The following is a 23059-nucleotide window of genomic DNA, read 5'->3' as shown; positions in this document are numbered from 1 at the left end:
CTTACTGTATGCAAAAGCAGACTTAACAAAACCAAAAGGAGACAATTATTCTATTATTTTAGTATATTAACTTTTAGTAACTATTTATTAAGTGGGGAGACATTTATAGGAAACATTGGGTAAATATTAGGGTATAGTAATAAATGCTCTGTGGTCCTACAACCGGAGATTTTCCAAAGGCCTTCTGTGAAAATATACAGTATATAGTTAAGATAGTCAAGTTATTTTTTCTCCTATATACCACTTTTTAATCAGTTACTGTTCTGTACATTGTAATTCATAAACATCACTGACCTAAAAAACAGACAAATTTGAAGGTATTTTATTTTTGAAGACGTGATTACGGTAAACATTTTACATGAGCACACTAAAAAAAACATACAATAAAATGTACATTTTACACACAGCAACATTTTACACATGCACACACTGCACAATGTGGGAGTTTATCTTACAACAGAAGAAGAAGGCCTAACTAACTAAATGTAAAACACATCTTTGCCTTCATATATTAACAGAACAGTTCAACATTTTGGTTGTTATTTGCTTTATTGCTGATAGTGAGATGGGACGATTGATACCACGTGTTAAATATGAAGCTAGCTTAGCTTAGCATAAAAACCACAGTGGATTAAACATATAATAAAATATCATGTTAATTAGTGAGATTTATAGGTGTTTCCCTGTTTCTTTGTGCTAAGCCAAGCTAACCGTCTACTGGCTCCAGCTTCATATTGAACACACATATATGCGAGTGGTATCAATCTTCTCATCTAACTCTCGGCAAGACAGCAAATTATCTATTCCCTTAAAACACTGGGCTTCAAAGCAACATTAATAAGCAAACCCTAAAAGTCAAGAGTTCTCCGTTCTGGACAAGGTGAGGGTTCGTATCCCACCTGAGATGAAGAAGGACTCCAATACATCGTTGGCAGTTGACACAAAACATCAACAGTGCAAACTAGAATTAACTTCATCTCTAGAAGTTAAAACACTTCTACTGCTAAGGCACCAACAACATTAAGTTGCAAATAATTAGTGCAACAGATGTAGAGCTGCACAATTATTCATTGTTTTATCATATTTAACTTTTGTTTAGTTTCTGGTTTCTATAAAGGGTTTAGGAGGAGTATAGGTATTCACATGTGGATGAAAGGCTATCAGGAATCAGTACTGATGAACAGAGCAATGTCTGCACAATGACTCATTCATTCAGAGGCCAAATAACAGAAAAACTCCTCCCTGAGATACAGTGTCAGAGAGCAGATTAGAGGAGGTGACATTATGTAGACTCTACATTGTAGAGTATTACATCTTTACACTTTATAACAAGAGGCCCAAACATGAAATAAACTTTTCTGGTAATTTTAGATCTTGTTTGGGTTTACTGCTTTGATATAACTTGATGTCAACAATATCTAAACATTATCGTGTTAAAAATTCTCAAATGCGACATTTTCTTGTCTGAGCATTATAGTAAATGAAATATTTTTAGGTTTTAACCACTTTATCACTAAAATACCGTAATGTAACAGTAACAGTTTTCTGATGTTTTATACCAAACAAGACAAGAAAATAACTCACAGATGAATCAATTATGAATATAATTGCTAGTTGCTGCCCTAATATGAATGGAGATTTTCCAGTGAAATATGTTTTTTTTAATGTAATTTACAACTTTATTTGTTATTGGATATATTTGAGATATTACACTAATTTTTTAATGCATTATTGTCTCTGTACTCCCACCCTTTAGGACTGATGCTCTTTAATTTTGTCCTTCTTGAACTGTTAATCGTTCACCCTGGGCAGGTTGGATGGTTAACCACTGTCATCATAGAGCCTGTTAATCTATCAATATATTTATGGGTGTAGAAACCATTTTAAAAATCCAATTGGGATTGAAACGTTGGAGAGTGTGCAGGTGTTACTCTTTTCATAATCATGTTAAAAATAAAGATAGATACAGATTTAAAAATGTCCTCGTAATAACTGTGATCACAGTATCTAATATTATTAAATAATCATGCTGCCTAAACCTGATTTTTATTCTAATTTAATACGAGACAAAACGTTTGTCCGTGCAGCTGTGTTTCACCTATTCTGCCTCAGTGGATAAAATGCAAAATGAACACTCACAGTCAAATAGCCTGAACTCTAACCTCTTCCTAATCCCCTGTGATCCACGCTGCTGTTGCTCAGCAGCATCCTACGTCTTAATGTGCGTCATTAAAGCAGCTTGCATTGGCTGCGTCACCCCGCCCTCCCCTCTGCCGCCTGTCTGCCTGGCCAGGAGTCTGAGCTGAGGTTGCTCTCTGTTTTCAGTCTCTCTTTCTCTATCCCTGTTCAAATGTTGGGGTCTCCTTCCAGCTTGGTGAGGTCATTGACTGTGCCCATGAACATGCTGCGTCCTCGCTCCAGTCGGCTCTTCTTGTCCGTGAGGCGGAAGGCCTCCATGAACTCGTCAATGTCGATGCTGCCGTCCTGGTTGCTGTCGATGGTGACGGCCAGGTCGGAGATGGCCTCGTCCGTGATCTCCATCTTCAGGTAGACGCTCAGCAGCTTCCAGGTCTGCCGGAAGTCCTCAATGGTGATGAAGCCTGGGGAGGTGAAAGGTTAAAGATGCAGTGTTGAAAAGAAGAGATAACAGATGGACGGGGTGGAAAAAGTTAAGGGCTAACGAGGGTAAAAATAAGCAGAAATATAGGCAGAGACTGATGGAGTAAAAAGTGTGTGTGTGATCAGATGTGGGGGTGGAGAGACCAGTAGATCAGTGGGTTAATCCTCGTCTTAACTGCAAGGATTCTGGAGGCAGCAACATGCTGTGGCCTCTTTTTCACACTACAGGTGGATTAACGAAGGCTGAACTCGATAGACGTCGCTATCTGGACACAACAAATACTTTACAGAGCCCTGACACACTTTATGCCTCCACAGACTGGCTCCTGTTGGATTGTCTCTGTGAGTTTTGTACAGTTACATTTAATTATAAAGATATTGAATAAAATGGGAGACTTCCACAAAATGGGGGACTCATAAGCAACACATTAAAAAAAGAGGTTGAGATATCCGGATGTTTAGTCCTTTGTATCGGTCAAGCTCCAAAAACACTGGATCCTACACTTCCCATAATGCAACCTGATACTATATCATATTTCAGTAGACAGAAAATTAATCAACAACTATTTTGAATATGAATATACTGAACTTCATGTGTAAAATCAGTGAATTTCCCCTTTATGACATCCAAATAATTATGTTCCTTCTTTATTTGGTATAATTATTATAAGCTTATTGGCGCTGTATTGCGGAGGTAAACAGACAGCATCCAATCAAGTTGTAAAAGAGAACCATGAAGTTCTAACACTTTGATGTTACTTAGCGTCAGTTGGAAAAGATGATACCAAAGAACATTTTGTTTTGTTAGTTTAGAGGTATAGACTTTACTTTGGACTTGAGAACAGAAACTTGAGATTCAACTAGTGACTTCTCTCTCTCTCTCTGCCGCCCTGTTTGTCTCTCTGTTTTCTTTCATTGTGTTTGTATTCACATGTCTCTTCTTTGGCCAAATTATTTGATTATGATTTTGGTCACGTGTTTTACTTCTCTTAAACTTCTACAATGGCTTTTTCCCTACACAATTATTTGATGTTCATTTAAAAAGTCTTGAAAAATTCTTGATTTCTGCGGCACAGGTGGTAAAACCTGATATTTCATCTTTACTTAATGTCATGTCCCTAATAATACGCCAGCAAATAACAAAATGGACCAAGAATCAGATGGCCAATTACAGTTTTTTCCAATTGCTAACACACTAAAATGACATGCATAGCACAATTATTTAAACTGACACACAGAGCAAAACCTCTTCTCAAGTCTCCAAAACGCTAAACACATTTTCTGCTTCACACATTTTGCAATTCAAAATGGCACTTTTTAAATGCACTGAACACGGTTCTCTGCATAAGACACAACAATCTGACATAAAATCACATGTTTGCCATTTCAAAACACTGCCATTCAAAATGACACTACATGAGCTAATTGGCCAATATATGTGCCACCTGGCCAAACACCTCAATGGTTAATTGTTACCACTTCAATCAGGAAGTAAGCACTATAAAAAGACCACAGGTGAGCACCTTTTTTAATATATTTTCCTGAACATTTTTTCAGCAATTTTCTTTTTCAGTTTACTGTTTTTTGTGGGCATATTTTTATTCACTCCAATGTAAATATATCTGCTGTGCATATGTTGCACTGACTTGTTTGGTGAAAAATAAAAATATAAATGTTTCAACAGCATGTGTGCGTATCTGCAAATATATCTGTGCATGTGAACAATCTGAAGAATTTTCTCAATTTGAACTATTAAAGTATTATGGCAAAGCATACTAAAGATGAGAGTGCTTTTCATTATGCCCAACAGTGTGTAGTTGGTTAGACAAAAATCTGGTAATATGAATGAAGTGTGTGCCATTTGGTGCAAAAGTTTGATTTTGATAATGCAATATGTAGTTTTGGTTGCAGAGCCTCATTTTGCAGGATATATGAGGTATTTTGCAGTTTGGGTGTGTGGTTTTGTAAATTGTGGTAAGTATTTTGATAAAACCAGCCTAGTTTGCAAAATTGTGTTTTAACAATTGGAAAAAACTGTAACATTTTAAGGTGGATTGTCCCTTAGGGAGGCGAGAGAACAACAAAATATGCTCTCCATTAAAAAGAGAAAGAAGCCAGTGGTGTGAATAGATGTTCACAGTAAACATGTGACTTGTTTCAGTGATGAATAAATAGTTTTACCTGAGTTGTCTGTGTCTACGATTCTGAAGATGGTCTCCACCGTGGAGCGGTGGCGGTACAAAGTCTCAAGCAGACTCTGGTCGATGTGCTGCAAGAGGAGAAATAATGATAAACCATGTGAGAAAAAAAAGAGAGCTTTTATTTTTATGTAGACAGCATTTAATTATGTGACACAGTAGAAGTTTTAGCAAAAGCTATGTATATACAATAGCCTCAAATTTATACAAAATATGAGAATCAGACACTGTATTTCTGTGACCACCATCTATCTCCAGCTCAGTGCTGTGTCCTTACGTCCGTGTTGGGTCCTTTGATGGCGAGCTCGTTAAACCACTCTAGGTAGTCGATCATGCCGTCTGTGCTCTTGGAGGTGACTAGCTGACCGCGCAGCATCCTCCAGGGCACACCGAGGTACATCACACTCTCCACTGCAGAGGCCCAGTTGTTCAGAGACACAAGACCTGATGAAGGTGGAGATTTCACACGTTATCTGATTTCTATTATGACACTAGATTTCAGACAAATTCGCATTCATTGGTCCCTCGCACAATCCAATCAGGTCAATGAACGACTTCAAAAATCAACTCCGACCCAACCAATACATTAGCAGGTCAACATTATGGCCAATATTCACTAGTATATATTAGTGTTGAGTTGAATGACGAATTCCTTTCACATTATGTACTTGACAGACAAGGGTGCTGGCTGGATTAAAGTAGATCACTGTTTAGCTCCGTTTAGTTTCTGTGAAACTGTCAAATGTTCTGGATGGTGCCACATGTTTTTATCTGAAAGGGGATTAAAATGTTCCACACAAAATACAAAAGTGGGAGCTCATATTTCTCCCCAGCCAGACATTGTCCTTTGAGAACTGCAAGGGGAAAAACACAAGAGATCTGTAATAAAACACCTGATCTGTTAAGGACTGAATTGGTTTATGAAAATCACACTACACACCTGTGTTCTCACTGTCAAACTTTTTGAAGGCACAGATGAGGTCAGATTTGTGCGCAAATAGCTGCTCCCGCAGGACTTTGAGTGCTGAGCGCTCGGTTCGCCCAACACTGTAGACAAGATGATGACAAACACAACAGATAATGAATTAAACTAATTAAATTCAAGGCAGAACAATGTAGAGAACAATGCTGTTTTATCAGAAAAGGCAAAACTGTGCCATTAAACATTCAGTTGTTGTCAGTAAAGGTTCTTGTCTAACACAGTAACAGTTGTAAAAGTAGAAAAATAAAAGAGTAGATACGTTGTATACACATATTTGTGTCATGTGGAAGGTGGGGTTAATGTTTACCTTTGTTTTACGGTGAGCTCTCTGGTCATGCTGCTGGCCTGGTACTGAACCAAATAAGGCACAAGGTCTGGACCCAGCTTCACGTAGGCCCCTCGGTTGCTTCCCACATCGTAGTAATTGGAGGCAGAGAATAGAGTGAGAACCTGAGTGAAATGAGAGAGAGGGTTAATGTTGTCTAACAGCTCCTCAAAACGGAGCTGGAAAACTATTGGGTTCAGGAAGTGAACTGCGAAAACATCAGAGCCGCTGTGGGCTGTCAGTGTCTGAGCTCACCTTACGGTTGTGGCAGAACTCATAACCATCCTGTTTGCACTCGTGGGAGCGGATGATGAGTTGCAGGTTGTGTCTGTTCAGGAAGTCCTCTGTGACATCGGGGCCCCAGTAGCAGCCTCCGCCCCGCACCTCGTTGGGTGTGCAGCCATCCTGGATCATCGGGTCGCTCCACAGCAGGTCCAGGATCTGAAGGCACACAGGAATGACAGGAGATTTAATTTTAAAGGATTCAAGTGAAAACCTTGAAAAAACACACCACAAGGTCTATTGGTAGCTATTCTGGACATTTCAATCATATCACACTGTCTTCCTGTTTCCAAGGGGTCAATAATTAACTTTAAATCACAACTTTTATGACAAAATGTACAAGAAAACTTTAAGGTGCTCAGTTGGAAATGAGAATTTGAACATCTACAATTTTATGACAACTGGGAAAACTGGTGGATAGAGTTCCAATAAATTTAGTTTTGACATTAATGCTTCTCAGAGCATGAATCCACCTGACTTTAATGATCCCCTGACTCATCCTTTAGAGCCACCATGAGGTTCACATTTGTATTTCTGAGTGAAATGTTTCAACAACTGGATGGATTACTATGAAATGTGGTCCACACATTCATGTCCCACTCAGAATGATTTTTGAAAGGTGATTCCTTAACGTTCCATCTAGCGCTATCATCAGGTCAAAATTTGAATCATTCCAATACTTTGGCTAGAAGTAATGACATCCCCATCTTCCTCAGCTGCAGGTTGAGTTTAGTGCTAATTAGCAAATGCTAGCATGCTAACATGGGAACTATTATACTTGCTGAACATTAGCATATTGACGTAAGCATTTAACATAAAGTAGAGCTGTAAACTTTAAGTCTTATTTGATATTGGCACACTGTTTAATGGCTGATTTTTTACTGGGAGAGCAAAAAATATTTCTATTATCTGAATTCTAGTCTAAAAGTGCTACAATTAAAACCACTTAAATATATAAAATAATGTCTTGGGATGTAAGTTATTCTGCTGTTTCTTCTGTTTTCAGTGCTTTAATGCATACAAACATCTGAGAGCATCACTTTACAATTCAGACAATTCATGAAGTTACCCTCATGTTGTTGAGTCATTTACAGTGATTGAACATTGGATTGGTTTGGACATATCACCAACAAGTACCAGAGCCAAATGAGGCCATTGACTTCTACAGCCTGTGCGTACGTTGGTGACGGCCAGTCTGAAAAGCAGATTGAACTCACGGCATGAGGGATTAATGATGCGATGGATTACGGCATGTTGAGGCCCACGCAGGAAACAATCCTCAGCACCTCCTCTGAGGTGAGTGTTGTTCACTGATGGAGCGTTTATCAGCCTGTGACTCAGGACTGATTTAGTCCACTAGAACAGAGCTGAGGCACGAAAACCATGACCTCTGATCAAAGTAACTTATTTTTTGATAAAGTCTTTTTTGATAGAAAGTATTTACATATCACGTTTATCACATGAACTGGCTTACAGAGCAAAAACAATACAGAATGCTGACTTTCAATTCTAAATGAGAGATCCTTCAGCACTGACACCACCTATAATAAAATAAAAACTATAAAACTATTAAGGTTGTGTTGTGTGTGTGTGTGAATACAAGATAAAGTAAATAAAAGTGATTCAAAACAATATTGAGTTGGTTATGAACCCATCATGAGTACAGTGCACAAAAGTTTACATACACTTGTAAAGAACATAATGTCATGGCCGTCTTGAGTTTCCAATAATTTCTACAACTCTTATTTTTGTGTGATAGAGTGATTGGAACACATACTTCTTTGTCACAAAAATCATTCATGGAGTTTGGTTCTTTTATGAATTTATTATGAGTCTACTGAAAATGTGACCAAATCAGCTGGGTCAAAAATATACATACAGCAACATGAATTATCAATTTTGGTTATGTAGAAAGTTGTGTCAATTAAATTAGCTTCATGGCATGGCCTCTTAACTTCTTGTGAGTGATTATGATTGACTACAACTGGTGACTTCACTGAGTCCATTTAAAAAGCGCTCATTTGATACAATCATTAGACTCAGCCACAAACGCTTCAATGGTAAAGTCAAAGGAGCTCAGCACGGATCTGAACAAGCAAATCATTGACTTGAACAAGTCAGGAAAGTCACTTGGAGCCATTTCAAAGCAGCTACAGGTCCCAAGAGCAACTGTGCAAACAATTGTTTGTAAGTATAAAGTGCATGGAACAGTTGTGTCACTGCCACGATCGGGAAGAAAACGCAAGCTATCACCTGCTTCTGAGAGAAAATTGGTCTGAAAAGAGTCAACCGAGAACCACCAAAAAGCAGGTCTGCAATGCATTACAAGCTGCTGGAACACAGGTGTCAGTGTCCACAGTCAAGCGTGTTCTACATCGCCATGGACTGAGAGGCTGCCGTGCAAGAAGGAAGCCCTTGCTCCAGAAGCGGCACCTTAAGGCTCGACTGAAGTTTGCTGCTGATCACATGGACAAAGATAAGACGTTCTGGAGGAAAGTTCTGTGGTCGGATGAAACAAAAATTGAGCTGTTTGGCCACAATGCCCAGCAATATGTTTGGAGGAGAAAAGGTGAGGCCTTTAATCCCAAGAACACCATGCCTACCGTCAAGCATGGTGGTGGTAGTGTTATGCTCTGGGCCTGTTTTGCTGCCAATGGAACTGGTGCTTTACAGAGAGTAAATGGGATAATGAAGAAGGAGGATTACCTCCAAGTTCTTCAGGATAACCTAAAATCATCAGCCTGAAGGTTGGGTCTTGGGCGCAGTTGGGTGTTCCAACAGGACAATGACCCCAAACAAACATCAAAAGTGGTAATGGAATGGCTAAATCAGGCTAAAATTAAGGTTTTAGAATGGCCTTCCCAAAGTCCTGACTTAAACCTCATCGAGAACATGTGGACAATGCTGAAGAAACAAGTCCATGTCAGAAAGCCAAAACAATTTAGCTGAACTGCACTGATTCTGTCAAGAAGAGTGGTCAAAGATTCAACCAGAAGCTTGCCAGAAGCTTGTGGATGGCTACCAAAAGCACCTAATTGAAGTGAAAATGGCCAAGGGACATGTAACCAAATATTAGCATTGCTATTTTTGACCCAGCAGATTTGGTCACATTTTCAGTAGACCCATAATAAATTTATATAAGAACCAAACTTCATGAATGTTTTTTGTGACAAAGAAGTATGTGTTCCAATCACTCTATCACAGAAAAATAAGAGTTGTAGAAATTATTGGAAACTCAAGACGGCCATGACTTTATGTTCTTTACAAGTGTATGTAAACTTTTGACCACAACTGTACATATTTCCTTTCATTGTTTTTTTTTTTTTTTTTTTGCTATTTAACTTGGGATCATACAAAGAATAAGCAATATATTATGAAGCTGAGAAAAACAAATTAAATGGGAAAGAAAACCGCCTCAAAGTATCTGACCTGTTTCCACTCATCCTTGGCATTGTCGCTGTTGATGGATTCAGAAGACACAGACTGAGTCATCCCTTCAGAACTGTTGGTCCCCATGTTTAAAATGGCCAGCTTCCTCTTGTGGATCTCTATCTCATCCACGGCCTTCCCTTTGATCCGGTTGGAGAAGTCCTGCAGGGAGCGGTTCTGGAAGCTTTCACGGGTTCCAAGGGGTTTGGGATACGTAAGGGAGATCCGACGCTGTAAGAGCTTGTTGGTGGACAAGACGTCCTCATCAAAGTCCGAGTCAATGGACGCCCCCGCTGAGCTCTGATGTCTCTTCTTTGGAGGCCTCAGCGCTGAAACATACTGGGAAAAACATGCAAGAGCACAGACTTGAATGAATATCTGTGTTTGAGTGTCAATGGAAGTTTATCACAGCTGCACATGTTGTCTCCTCACATTGTGTCTGTCCAGTCGGGCGAGGATGCTGAGGTCTGTGATGTCGGAGATCCCTCCGTGGAGTACCAGCACCTTCTGGTCAATAACCGTTGCTAATGGCAACCAGCTGAATATCTTCTGCAGCAGCTTCAGGATCCGTTTGCCGTGCATCTGAGGAGATAAACAGGAACAAACAGGAAATTACTTTCTTCATCAACCTTTTTTCAAAGTTTGTTGTCAACATTTAAGGTTTCTTTTCTTTTCTGAGTGAATGAATGAATTTTAACATTATATTATACAGAAAATTACATTTTCTACAGTTTTACATTTCCTACCCAATATTTCATTACATTTACATTATTTAATTGTACTCTATGGATCTCAAGATATATTTTTGATGTATATATCTTTGATCTTTGATATATACGTCAAATTAGTGTTGATAGTTTGCAAGAATTTCTTCCATTTATCTAAACAAATTCAGGAAGAAAGGAGAGTAAAGGAGGGTGGGTCTTTGGACCACCTCGCCCTCCCTGACTCATCAAAGGCTAACAGAGCCAGATGTCCTTCAGTTATCTGGTGTAATGACATCAAATCCTCTTAGCCATGAGTAGTGACCAGTGTTGTATCGACCTATATTAAGCTTAGCTTGGAATGTGTAGGCGCAGGTGACTGAAACCATTTTAATTTGCTGCAAAGACAGTTGGGATTAGGACACAATTTGGCTGTGCTGACTGGTTTGATAAGCAGAGATAAGGAGTTAATACCAAGCAGCAAAAAAAAGGAAAAAGGAGTGTGTTGAGTTTCAGGTTTACATTGTATAAACCTACCTTGTATTTAGTCAACACCTCTTTTGTGAAGCCGTACCTACATCAGCCAGAGAAACACAAGATGAGAGTAAGAAATTTAGGTTTTTGATTATAACTGAAGAATTTGAACAAGAAGAACGTGTGTTTTTGGACTTCACTGTCCCTAGGTAGATTTAGTTTTACCTGAGGTTGACTATATGGTCCTCATGGTTTCCTCTGTTGAGGTGGACTTCACTCGGGTAGACAAGCAGGAATGAAAACAGAATGATGAGGATCTCAATGGAGTCTTTGCCTCGGTCTACAAAGTCTCCATTAAACACATAGGGCTTCTCTAAGGAAGGCATGCCATTCTGTAGAGTAAACAACAGCAAGATAAAGCCTCGTTAGATTCATGGTTGGTTATTCAAAACATAAATAATCAGCAACAATTTTTATAAGTGCTTAGTCTTGCAAGTTAAAGTTAAATAAAAAAAGTCAAACATTCAGAACACAGAATTTACTGTTTGTCTCCATTTCATATCATTCAAAACTGTATATTTTTTATTTTTTTGACTGGCGTTTTATTTTTTATTTTTTTATTGGCACTTTGTAAACTAAACAATCAAGTTTGAAAACTTTTAAATGAAACAATAATCAACAGATTAATTAATGATGAAAATAATTATTCTTTGTTGCACTACAGATTTACTTTAGGGCCCTGAAGTACATGAGGAGAGTATAATAATAAAATCAGAGCATTTGAACAAATTCAATAAAAAAGGCTATCTGTAGATATCTTTCTAAAATGAATAACTACAGTTCATAAGCTAAAAACATATGCTGTATGTCAGGGTTATTTCAGCATTTGTAAAAGATTTTAGAAGAGGAGGTCCCAACCTTGTAGAAAATTAGCAACAGATCTTCCAGTTGCCCGTGCAAATCACCTGTAATGAAGAGGATATACGTACATTAATCAACACAGTTCATTAACTGGCAGAAAGAACTTACTTTTACGACAGAGAGGCTCTTGTTGTATATTATCAGAAAACCTTTTGGGATGTGCTGCTGCCTCAAGGGTTTAATATAAGGGCTGCATAGACGATTTTATTTGTCAACAATTAGGTCTGACAAAAATATCAGATATTTGGGTTTATAATATGGAGAAAGAGCATAATTTGACATATAAACATAAAACGAACAATCCAGCAAATGTTCACAAGACTTTTAGGCATTTTGCTACAAGAAGTTACTATTAAGTTACTATTACTTTACTAAATTATGAATCAATTGTCCAAATTGTTGCTTATTCATTTTCTGTCATTAGTTTCAGCTCTGTTTCAGTTCAAGACTGGCTGAGGACCTTGGTCACAATAACATCCCCAATTTTTCTACCCTAATTTTTCTAAAAATCAACAATTTCTTTCAGCTCACCACAAATAGTGATTTCTTTGCTTTGGCAGGTGGAGATGCGGCTGATATTTGGCAACATCCGGAGCTGTCTCCATGTCTCCAGCAGGAGCTGCAGGACGTAGCGTGAGTGCAGCTGCTACTGGGAGAGAGACTGGTTAGCAAGACGGTTTCAAGCACGAAACACATGAACAGGTGGTAATACTGCAGTGATTGCTGTGATATTGTGATTTATGCATGAATGATTTACTAAAATAAACTATTAATAGATTTGAAGACAAGTGAAATTATTATGTTAGAGTCCAGATTAGCAGCACTGGCTTAATTTGGATGTTTTTAAAAATGGATGTGTTGTGGAGCTGGAATGATAAAATCTTTAGGCCTCAATCATCCACAGTACAAATATTATTTGCCTTCGTAGAGTAAATTTCTTTTTTATCTGAAATATTATTATCTGGCTATACAGCTTTTCAAACTTAGTCTGTTGGCCAAAGGTCACAATAAGTCACATTAAAATGTAATTTCTTCATATAATGTATATGTATAATATCAGGATGTCAAATGCGGGTTATGTTATTTCTGTGAAATACAAAATAATTTCCACCTCCTTTTTCTGCTATGCTAAAAACAACGAAATTGAGCTGTAGAACCAACATAAACCGCGCCAAAGGTTTCTAGAGACTGGAGTGTAAAGCAGAGGTGTGCACCTACTTTCTTGTTCCTGAAGGCCTCCACCAACCCAACTGCCTGCTCCACCGTCAGAGGGAAGGTGAGGTGAGGTCCTGAGTAAATCTCTGGCACCTCAATGTTCTTGTAGCAGAAGTACCTCTCCCACTCTGCGTCCTGACAAACCTCGTTCTCTCGGAAGATGTGCGAGATCAGATTTCCTGGAGGGAAGGTCAAAATCTGTCAAACACAGAGGTCCAGTTTTACAGAAGGAAAATGTAGTTTGCCAGTCGAAATGGAAATCTTACGTTCATTGCTTGATGGTGTGAAATTGTCCATGAGGTAGCCGAGGAAATTATAAAGCTGCACAGGGAGGAGAGGTGAAAGATGATATTATCTCATTTACAGGATACAAACAGAAGTATACTGGATCATCTAAATCCAGTTTCTCACCTTTATCTGAGCCTGTTCTCCAGAGTATTCGATGGACTGGAAGATGTGCCAGGTGTATCTCCGTCTCATCTCTGTGCGGGCTACATACTGACGGTACCATCGCTGAATCAGCACAGCAGCTCTTATAGCTGGAACACAAGAGAACAGACGACAGGTGATCAGAAAACATCTCACTACAGAGGGGACATACGCACTGGTAATTTGACAGCTGTAGTAATTTTTCAGATCAATAATAGTAAATATAATCAACAAATAACTTATAATTGGTTAAGATAAGAGTTTATATGTATAAACGGTAATTAAAATGAAAATGTACCGTCTGCAAAATGAATACTGATGTACATATTAATGCGGATAATAATTCATATATCATAATAATCCAATAATATAATATACATTATTGAAAATAAAATACTATACTACTAAATATACTAATACTTAGTTTTATATCTGTTGATTCAAAGAAATTGTATGTGTTATATTTATTCTCTGGCTTCCTTAACTGGTGAGAACTTTATAGTGTAGACAAAAAAAAACGATAGAAAGGGCTTACTTGTGACGGCTGCATGCAGCAGAGGAGGAAGACGAAGAGAAATACATATACATTAATACAACACGTATGATGGAGAGATTACAGTTATAATGTAAGCAGACAAAAACAAGGCAGACAACAAGAACCACTGAGCTTCTCTGTCTAGGTGTGGTGATGATTAATATAAATCTGTGAAGGTTGAGAGAGATGAACAGTGTCTGTCTGGAGGATCATGGTTACCTTTTCTCGAGTGTTTGTTGAACTGGTTAGACTTTGTGACACCACATCCCATGACTGTTCCTGTTCAAAGCACCAAACAAACAACACGTCAGCTAAAAGTGATTCCAATACTTAAAAAAAGTATAAATATCGGTCATTTGTCTACTAGATTTAATATATGGGCATGTATTTAACAAACTGTTCAAATACTACAACATGGAATCCTGAACTGCTTTCGTAAAGGTATGTATGACTTTTGGAGTCACTGTCAATACATTTTCACTTCTACACACACATTTTAAAATAATTCTGCTAATGTCCAGACCTGTAAGAAACCCTTTTATTCATGGAGGAAGTTGCTTGGCAGCCGCAGGAGTACCGCTCGACTTTGTGCCCTTTTAATCTCGTTATCTGCTGGTTCACTTGTAACCTCTGTCATTGGCCTCAATCCTGCAGCAGATGTCTGTTTTGGTCTGAATTCTACGAAGGCTTACATATAATATGTAATCTATAATCTAAATAAAGGGAATATCTACAGAAATTGTTTTGCTGACAAGGAAAAAACTGAGTGGTGGAAACAGCAATTTCAAACGTCCCTGTGTTGTTTTCGGTAAACAAATGGTGCCCGAATTATTGTTTACAATTTACAAAACACAATAAAAGATTGAAATCTGAATCTGAACTTGGTAGATTTCATCAAATTGTGTTGGCAAATAACTGTCTTGTTTTGCGGTGCTGATTCTGGCCTACTTAAAGGAACAGATGGGTGGCTTTCGTCACCAGTAAAGATATTTAGCAGTAGGCCAAAATCACCCAATCGGAGGAGGTTTTCTGATCAAAATCAAAAACTGGACTACAGAACAAACCTGGCATTTTAAGTGGACTGACAAAGACCTTGAGAAGTACTTTTTTACAATTATTTGAACCAGGTCTGGAACATGAAGAAGTTTCAGACCAAAACTGAGACTTATGGCATCTGTCTGCTCATTTTGGAGTTTTATTAACTTATTTAAAAGTTACTCTACAATGACATCTTTAAATCGTCCGTTTACTTACGTGCTCACCTCCTCTGTCCAGTCACCAGTTCCCAAGTTGTTTGACTGCCAGTTCTCAGTTTCAATGCGTATTTAAACAGCCATTTGCTGTGTTTCATCCTCCAGCAGTCCACCAGGATCAGGTCGAGAACTGCAGGGTGTCCATCAGATGGCTCATTGTAGGTGGTTGAATGACAGCAGCACCCAGTTATTCACCACAGAGGCCTCATGTACAAAACTATCCCCACTGTGCAGCTCCCTCAGACTGTGCTGAAGCCGGTTTAGTCTTTAGTCCCACAGTGTGATCGCATAATCAAGGCACCGAGCCACAAGTGGATTACTTCAGCTAATGACTTGATGCGACTTGACTGGTCTTTATATAGGAAGATGGCAAAGTGCAGAGGTAAACATAGGTGGCAAGAGGGAGGCCGGCATCTGTTTTTGGCACCAGTCTGGTGTCACAGGACGTCGTTTTTGGAAGTGTTTTGGATTACAGGTGCTTTTTTTGGAGTCCAGGATTATGTGTGCGTGTATGGTCTGGCTTTTGGACCAAAACTCAAACACATCTTCAACAGGAACTTTTCTCTTATGAAATCTTACCCAAGGATGAGCTGAATGAGAATCAGTTTTTTGGATCCCTTAAATGTTCTTCCCCAATGTAAACCCAATAAAAAGTTCAATAGACTTAATAAAATCAGTTGTTCCATATTCGAAACACACAAGTAACCTTTTACCCTGATAGGTAGTAATATAGATATCCCTTAGGTCACTGGTTCCCCAGTGGGGGTCACCAAAGCGTCACACGGGGTCACAAGGACTTCTTGATTTCAAGGAGTGTAGGAAAACTTTAAAACTATTACGGCATTTCATTCATTTCTAAAAAGAAAACTAAAATAAATTGTTATTTTTAAAGTTTAGATTATTATTCAAGATATAAACCTCAAAATATTGACAGGATAAGGGCACGGTGAAGACCTGAACGTGAGCTATACTCACAGATCAGGCTGTGTAATGGGAAGAGAATCTGGTGATAGTGTGCATATCACAATACAGGGGTTATGATTCAGTATATTGCGATGTATTACCATACTGTAAGCCAGCCAATTTGTTTTTAAAAATCTACTTTTAGCAAAACTGCCGTAGTATTTTTTAAAGTGCAGTGAGATCGGCCTTTGTATGTATCACAGTCCCTGTAACAACCAACATCATAGCCCTCGGTTTGCATTTACAACACTGCTATGTAACGGTTTAGGGTTTATACATGAAAAATTCAATATCACAAAATAAAATATTGCAATACAACATGTTTTACAAATTTACACAAAAGTTACATAACACAGACAGAATCTACTAAAAATAAATAGCTTGTTTTTGCAGAAACGTCCTGCAGTTGGGTTCATTGTACAGTTTATCAGTTGTTCTGTACTGTTATTGATTATCAAACTGTCACTAATTAGCACATCTTCTGACTCATCACTTAGCTAACTTAGCTACATGTAGCTTTACAGTATACTGCTGATGTTTCAGCTAACAAATTAAATTAGCTAACCTGGCTGCACTTTTCACAATAAAATATACATTTTAGGATGTCTTTTCTGTAGCTACTAGCTGTTTCTTTTAAAGGGTCATCTAATCTCCTCCTACGTATTATCAAAACATACATTTTAATCCATATTAAACATATTAAACAGTTTTGTAAACTGTTAGTTTACAAACGCACCTGAACGCCACCGCTCTTGAACGCCACCGCTCTTGAACGCCTCCCTCACTGGACGTTTCATGGCGAAGGTGAGTTATCTAATGTTAATGTTGGATGTTTTGTTAACACAGATAGCAAACTTTAGCGTCTACAACCAGCTGCCAGCTTATGTTAATGTTATTTATTAAATGGCCTAAATGTGGAAAATGGTATGTAACATCGCCTGTTATATAATATTATTATTATACAAATACGTTTAAGAAATGGGCGAATTCGAGTTGCTCAGTAACAGGAAACAGATTCACCCTGTTTACTAACAACTAACAATAACTCACTTTCTCCAAAACCACATTGAAAGCAGACCCGTTTTTTTTTTTTTTGTACTTCTTTATTAATTTGCCATGCTGGTGGTTTATACATCTCGTGTTTGAGTCTTTATTTTGAATACTGTTATTAAATAATGTATGTAACTGTTATGCTTTCATAATCTACAGCAGTATTAGCAGATAGGATGAGAAAGTGGTGGCACCTGGTTTAAGATTGTTTTGAAGCCTTAATAGTGCCTTTAGGTAGTTTTTGTTACTTGCATTGAATCATTAAAGAAAACCCACCAAATTAATTTGAATGATTTTACAGAAAATGCCATTTAGGGAGTCATTAAAACAGTAGTCAAACACAAAATGTGAATTATTCTTGACCCTACTGAAGGTCACATGAGGTAAATGCTAGGAAAAAAGCAATAGCATCAGGTTGTAGTAGAGCACAAAGTGACCTTTGACCCTTGATTACATTAAAGGTCATGGAAGGGTCAGTGTAGTACTTAAGTATCCAAAGTATATATAGACTTTATTGTCTAAGTTTAAGTTTGCAGCCATATACAGTATCATCAGAACTTATTTGACTGTGTAATAGTGGTTGGAAAGACATTGAACGTTTTACATCGTATCAAATTCATTTAACTCAGATTGAATCATGGAAAAAGTGTGAGATAATGATGGATTGAATCTTTACAGAATCAAATAGCATATATTAAATCAGGGTAGCGTTACCTTAAAGGTCCAGTGTGTAACATTTAGGAGGATCTATTGGCAGAAATATAGAATATAATATGCATTTCTGTGTTTTCATTAGTGTATAATCACCTGGAAATCATTACAGAAGCCCAGAATAGACAAGATAGGACTGATGACATTTTTTGTGGCCACCGTAGTTTCTCCTTTGTGCTTAGAACATGAGGGTGAAGCGAGGGAGTTGCAATACACTGCACTACCACGCACCCCCAAATGCCCATTAATCCTACACACTGGTCTTTTAAATGTAGTTAAGACAGCTTGTATCTTAATGCACTATTTACACGCCTGACTATAGCTTTATCCGAACATTTATTTTGAGCCTGCCATCTGAAAGTTAAAACACGCCACCTGCCTTCACAAGTTATCAGTCCCGAATCTCCACAAAGGACAAATGACTATTTAGAATCCACAAAGAGCATCTGATCAACAAGCTCATCATCCTTCACCGCTGCAGAAATAATCCTTTAAGCCCAGTTTGGACACACCAAAGACACACAGGGTTTGTTTGTGTTTTTGCTTCCTTAAATGGAAGTTTTCACCTCCCTGTTAATGAGCTGGAACAACTGGGAGAGCTTTTTCTCACTGCATTTAAAACTGAAAAAATCATTTCATCAGCATTTTACGTTATCTTTAACCGGTGCAGAGCAATTTTCTGTATTTTATGGTGTTTTATTGAAGCAACTAATAGAAGACTAATCAGTACATTAATTAATAATGAAAATAACTGTTTCTGCCTGTATTGTGATTTCTCCCACAGATTGCTTTCATTGTACATAATTTGACCTCTTTAGGTAAGTATTTATGTAGGATCATTGACTAATGTAAAAACAATGATTCAGTGTGTTCTACATTTTAAATACAAAATCTGTCAGATGACAAACCTGAATTTCTTAAAGAGTGCCTCTTTATTGCAGCGTAATAATCATTTTTTTACACTTGAACTTATGAAAGAGGGAAGGAACTTCCCAGCAGTTGGTTTGAGAGATCGGAGCATTCAGCACGTCGATCAGCCTTGACTGAACTCTGTGTGTCAGAGTCTGAGGATGAAGATCGCCGTGCTGGGAGCCACTGGACAGACCGGACAGTATCTGATCAACCAGGCGCTGCAGCAGGGCCACATGGTCACCGCCATCGTCAGGAACCCGGGAAAACTCACTGTGCATCATGATAATCTCAAGGTAATGTTGGACATATTGTGCCGCTGCTCACTGCATGTTGGGTTCAAAGTTCAGACAGTGTGAAGTCACATGATGAATGTTGTATTGTGTGAGGGTTATATAAGGTATAACCTTGAGTACTGCTTTCTGTTTCTGAACAGTAGACACAAAAGTTCTTGTAGGTTCAACATCTGGGTGTGAAACAGCACACAGCAGTGCAGATAACGATGTGGACTTGGCAACACTACAAACATAAGCCTTGTGTTATTCTAGATTTTTCTTAGTGTCAACCAATTCCACAAAAGGCCAAAACCAACAATTCATTTATTATATTAACAAGGATCATCTGATGTAGCTTATTCCTCTGTGCCTTAGAGCTCTATTGTCGTCCATTAAAAGCACTTAAATGAGCCAAACAGTTACACTGAGTGACTTAAATGCTTCAGAATAACAAACATGCACCGTTCTCCTGCTGTAAATACTCAAAAGCTACAGTGAGGCACCAGAGCAATGGCTTGTAATTGTTATTGTAATCTACTTAATGGGAAAACTGATGCACATCTTCAGAATACAAAATGAAACAATGGAAAATGTTAATGAACTCCTTTTTTCTTATTCTATACTTCTATACTTATTATTTCTTATTTAATGATGCAGATCTCAGGTAAATCAGGATTTAAGTGGAAATAAACAAGTGCCCAGCTGTTTCAGGAAATTATTGATCCTTTAAAAAATGTAAACTATTTATGTGTGACCCGTTGTTAAAGACTTCCGTAGAAACCAGTAGAAAACAGGGACAGGTAGGGAAGTAGGGAACAATTAAAAGGTTTGACTAACACCTTTAGTTTTCGTCTATCCATTGAATTTGTTGACAAACACAAAAATATAGAGTAAAACCAGGCTTATCTTTGATACTACTGTAATGTGGTCAATCCGGCTTTTTGTAACTATCAATTCATTCATTCATTTGAAATGTATCATCTGTCAACTTTGAATTGGACTGTGTCTGATCTCAAACAAAGAGGTTCCTGCTCTGCTTTAACAGTATATCTAAAGTAAAATTCACCTCAGCATTATTCATGTTTCCCTGTTTGCTACCTTCAGGTGGTGGAAGCTGATATTTTCTCACAAGACAATCTGAAGACTCATTTCAAAGGACAGGATGTGATCATGTCCTGCCTCGGCTTCCCAGCCTCCATCTTCTCAGGGGTGACGGGCTACACCCAGTCCATGAACGCTATGATCAGCGCCATGCGAGAGGCCCGGGTCAACAGGATCATCACAATGACCTCCTGGTACACGGAACGTAAGTGCAGCACACATGATGATGCTTCCTGTGGGGCTTTTTTGTGATTTGATAGTGAAAAATTCCCCCCAGTTGTTTCCAATTTGGGATGCTCTAGGAGTTGTTTTGTGTTATGTTGTAATTAACTGTGGCTACTTATCCAAGTAGTTTGTGAACATTGGCTTGTTGTGTCATTGCGTTGTGGTGTATTGAGGCTGTTATTACAGAATTTGATATTAACCAATCAGTCTTATGAGTGTTGTCTTATTTTGGGCAATATATATATAATGTGCAATATATATACATAGTTAACACTGTATATAGCACCGTATTTATTTTGCAAATGTACACACTCCTCAGGACTGTGCACCTTACCTCCCTTTTTTTGTACTATTACTTTATGTCCTATGTTTATATTGTATATATTTTGATAATTGTACTGTTTTTTGCACTGCTATTGGAGTTGGCTTTTTAATCTCATCGTATATGTGTACAGTGACAATAAAGGCATTCTATTCTATTCTATTCTATTCTATTTGTCATTGGCACAAATGGAATTCTGATTTTTTATTAAAATAATGTTTGAGAATTGTGGAATACAAATTATTTTAAGTGTCTTTCAGGATCTGCTGTTTACACTGTTTTAATGTGTACAAATACCTAAAAGCATCACTTTACAGTTCAGACAATTTACTGACTAAGTTGACTTTCTAATTCTGTGTGGTAATGTATTGCAGAAAATTTGTCTGCACATCAAAGGATTATTATCAGAATTGAACATTTTTACTGTGTACATTCTGAGTGAAATTTTAGAGATTTAAGAGAAGAATCTTTTCAGAAGTTTCACTGTGTTTTTTCTCTTATGTTGTTAGCTAACTCTGGAGCGCAGTCATCTTACCTCATCCGGTTCCTCCTGCTGCCGATGATCCGAAGCGTCCTCACCAATATGCACGAGATGGAGCAGTTTCTGCACAAGACTGAGGACATCAACTGGACGGTGGTTCGCCCACCTGGTCTCAAGAACCTGCCGGCCTCAGGTAAAAGCTGACATGCGGCGGCCAACAAGGGGTAGAAACATACAAACAGACTTAAGAACATTTATTCAACAAGAATAGCAGGGTGCCAGTTTGGCTGCAGAGAGAGGGTGACGCCATAAAGAACTGAAGAGCTTCATTCAGTGTGTGTTTAACAAGCCCTTCGGCCTCAGTATCCATTTTGACATAGTTCAAGCTCATTAGCGTACTTAATGAAGTGTTTATGAGAATGAATGGGTCCCATTTTTATATTAATCCTATTCCTTTCCTTGAGGTTTCAGCATGTGAAGGATCAATTTTAAATGCTGTTGTCGTAACGCCTCTGACTCCCAGTTTTTCATTATTTTGTCCTCTTCAGCTCATGAGTTTCTGACCCATGAAGGATATTTTGTGCCCGACAGCAGTGGTAACCCCGCAGGCAGCGCAGTGGGGAGAGGAGACGTGGCTCGCTTCATGCTTTCTCTGCTCAACAGCAACGCATGGGTCAAGAAGGGAGTCGCCATCACTACCAAATGAGAAAGAAGAAGCCTTAAGAGTCAATTCGCACAAAGTACAAAGACATATTTGACCTCACCTTTGAGATTTCTGCCTCCACACCAATAAAAAAAAGAGATAAATGTTCTGGATTTACAGTCTTTACAGTCACTTTTTGAGTGTTTTTATTCACTCTCGCTGCTCTTGTCAACCTTGTTTCCAGCAGCAGCAGCAGCAGTGTACTGTTTACAGCTCTGATCAGTCCACTGTACGCTACCTGCACTGCACCAAAAAGCAGAATTAGCTACTAACTGGTGAACATAATCAAACATTTAGCAGCTAAAAAGTTAAATATTCCCCTCGGGAGCTGTTGGAGAGCAAAACAGAGCTACAAGGAGAGTGAATATTGAATATCGCATTCATGAGTTTTCCATAAAAACAAGTTCACCACAACAACTTTATAAAATAATTGTATTCCAATGTTGCATTTACAGTTTAAGTAAGTTATTACTGCTATAAACTGGATCTGGATAATCCTACAGATCTTAATGTAAACAGTTTTCACTGGAACATCATTTCTAAAAAAGAGATTTTTGTAAATGTTTCACTGCAGTAAGGAAAACAAACAAAATTCACCTCACCTCTATTTTATTTGGTTGACAGCAGAAATGACAGCAATCGATATTTTAACCCTGTGCAAATAAAGCCTTAACTATCTCCATGGTTAGATGCCTCCACTGGAGCTAAGAAAGCAAGAAATTGTCTTTTTTAATTGGGGTGAACTGGTCCTTTAACAAAAAATGTGTTGTCTATCTCCTGCCTTCACAGTCTGCTACTGGATATAATGGCATAACTGCCTTTTATAGCCTAATCTGTCTTTTTATGACCTCTCGTTTAACATATACTTGTTTTTATATACCATTTAATTATATTAGCCATACTTTATTACTCACAAGGGTACAGTTCACTTACACATTGTAGTACATGATTTC

At 38.1% G+C, this 23059-nt stretch overlaps 2 protein-coding genes across 7 annotated transcripts; one reads left to right on the top strand and one right to left on the bottom strand.

Annotated features, from left to right (window-relative positions):
- Positions 1–306: 306 nt before the first annotated feature.
- On the bottom strand, positions 307–16978 carry ppef2a (protein phosphatase with EF-hand domain 2a). Of its 4 annotated transcripts, none has more exons than XM_051423082.1 (17): positions 15368–16978; positions 14114–14392; positions 13561–13688; positions 13416–13470; positions 13153–13328; positions 12466–12580; positions 11932–11978; positions 11239–11405; positions 11077–11113; positions 10268–10417; positions 9836–10174; positions 6380–6565; positions 6107–6249; positions 5758–5864; positions 5095–5261; positions 4801–4888; positions 307–2600 (listed from the first exon to the last, which is right to left on the bottom strand). In XM_051423082.1, the coding sequence occupies exons 3-17, from the start codon at positions 13627–13629 to the stop codon at positions 2347–2349; spliced, it is 2100 nt and encodes a 699-aa protein (XP_051279042.1). In that variant the 5' UTR covers positions 13630–13688; positions 14114–14392; positions 15368–16978; the 3' UTR covers positions 307–2346. The 4 variants fall into 4 exon arrangements, with proteins under 4 accessions (XP_051279042.1, XP_051279043.1, XP_051279045.1 ...); XM_051423083.1 differs by having other exon boundaries at positions 15376–16978; XM_051423085.1 differs by lacking the exon at positions 13416–13470 and having other exon boundaries at positions 13153–13347.
- An 87-nt stretch (positions 16979–17065) lies between these two features.
- Positions 17066–22219, top strand: LOC127376329 (flavin reductase (NADPH)). Of its 3 annotated transcripts, none has more exons than XM_051423093.1 (6): positions 17066–17133; positions 18875–18908; positions 19069–19295; positions 20379–20580; positions 21432–21596; positions 21952–22219. In XM_051423093.1, the coding sequence occupies exons 3-6, from the start codon at positions 19161–19163 to the stop codon at positions 22107–22109; spliced, it is 660 nt and encodes a 219-aa protein (XP_051279053.1). In that variant the 5' UTR covers positions 17066–17133; positions 18875–18908; positions 19069–19160; the 3' UTR covers positions 22110–22219. The 3 variants fall into 3 exon arrangements, with proteins under 3 accessions (XP_051279053.1, XP_051279054.1, XP_051279055.1); XM_051423094.1 differs by lacking the exon at positions 17066–17133 and adding an exon at positions 17140–17253; XM_051423095.1 differs by lacking the exon at positions 17066–17133 and adding an exon at positions 17154–17253 and having other exon boundaries at positions 19032–19295.
- The last annotated feature ends 840 nt before the right edge of the window (positions 22220–23059 follow it).

This window comes from Dicentrarchus labrax, unplaced genomic scaffold, assembly GCF_905237075.1.
Source record: "Dicentrarchus labrax unplaced genomic scaffold, dlabrax2021, whole genome shotgun sequence".
NCBI classification, from domain to species: Eukaryota; Metazoa; Chordata; class Actinopteri; family Moronidae; genus Dicentrarchus; species Dicentrarchus labrax.
The sequence above is the reverse complement of the archived record's forward strand: the minus strand, read 5'-3'. Positions and strand labels throughout refer to the sequence as shown.

What these genes read in the sequence shown, in the direction of transcription:
- ppef2a (XM_051423082.1), bottom strand. Translation starts at nt 13,629, where the DNA reads ATGAGACGGAGATACACCTGGCACATCTTCCAGTCCATCGAATACTCT. An exon ending in CCCGACTGGACAGACACAAT is followed by an intron (nt 10,175 to 10,267) that starts GTGAGGAGACAA and finishes TGTTTTTCCCAG; the next exon opens with TATGTTTCAGCGCTGAGGCC. An exon ending in CCAAGGATGAGTGGAAACAG is followed by an intron (nt 6,566 to 9,835) that starts GTCAGATACTTT and finishes GTGTGCCTTCAG; the next exon opens with ATCCTGGACCTGCTGTGGAG.
- LOC127376329 (XM_051423093.1), top strand. Translation starts at nt 19,161, where the DNA reads ATGAAGATCGCCGTGCTGGGAGCCACTGGACAGACCGGACAGTATCTG. An exon ending in TGCATCATGATAATCTCAAG is followed by an intron (nt 19,296 to 20,378) that starts GTAATGTTGGAC and finishes TGCTACCTTCAG; the next exon opens with GTGGTGGAAGCTGATATTTT. An exon ending in GACCTCCTGGTACACGGAAC is followed by an intron (nt 20,581 to 21,431) that starts GTAAGTGCAGCA and finishes TTATGTTGTTAG; the next exon opens with CTAACTCTGGAGCGCAGTCA.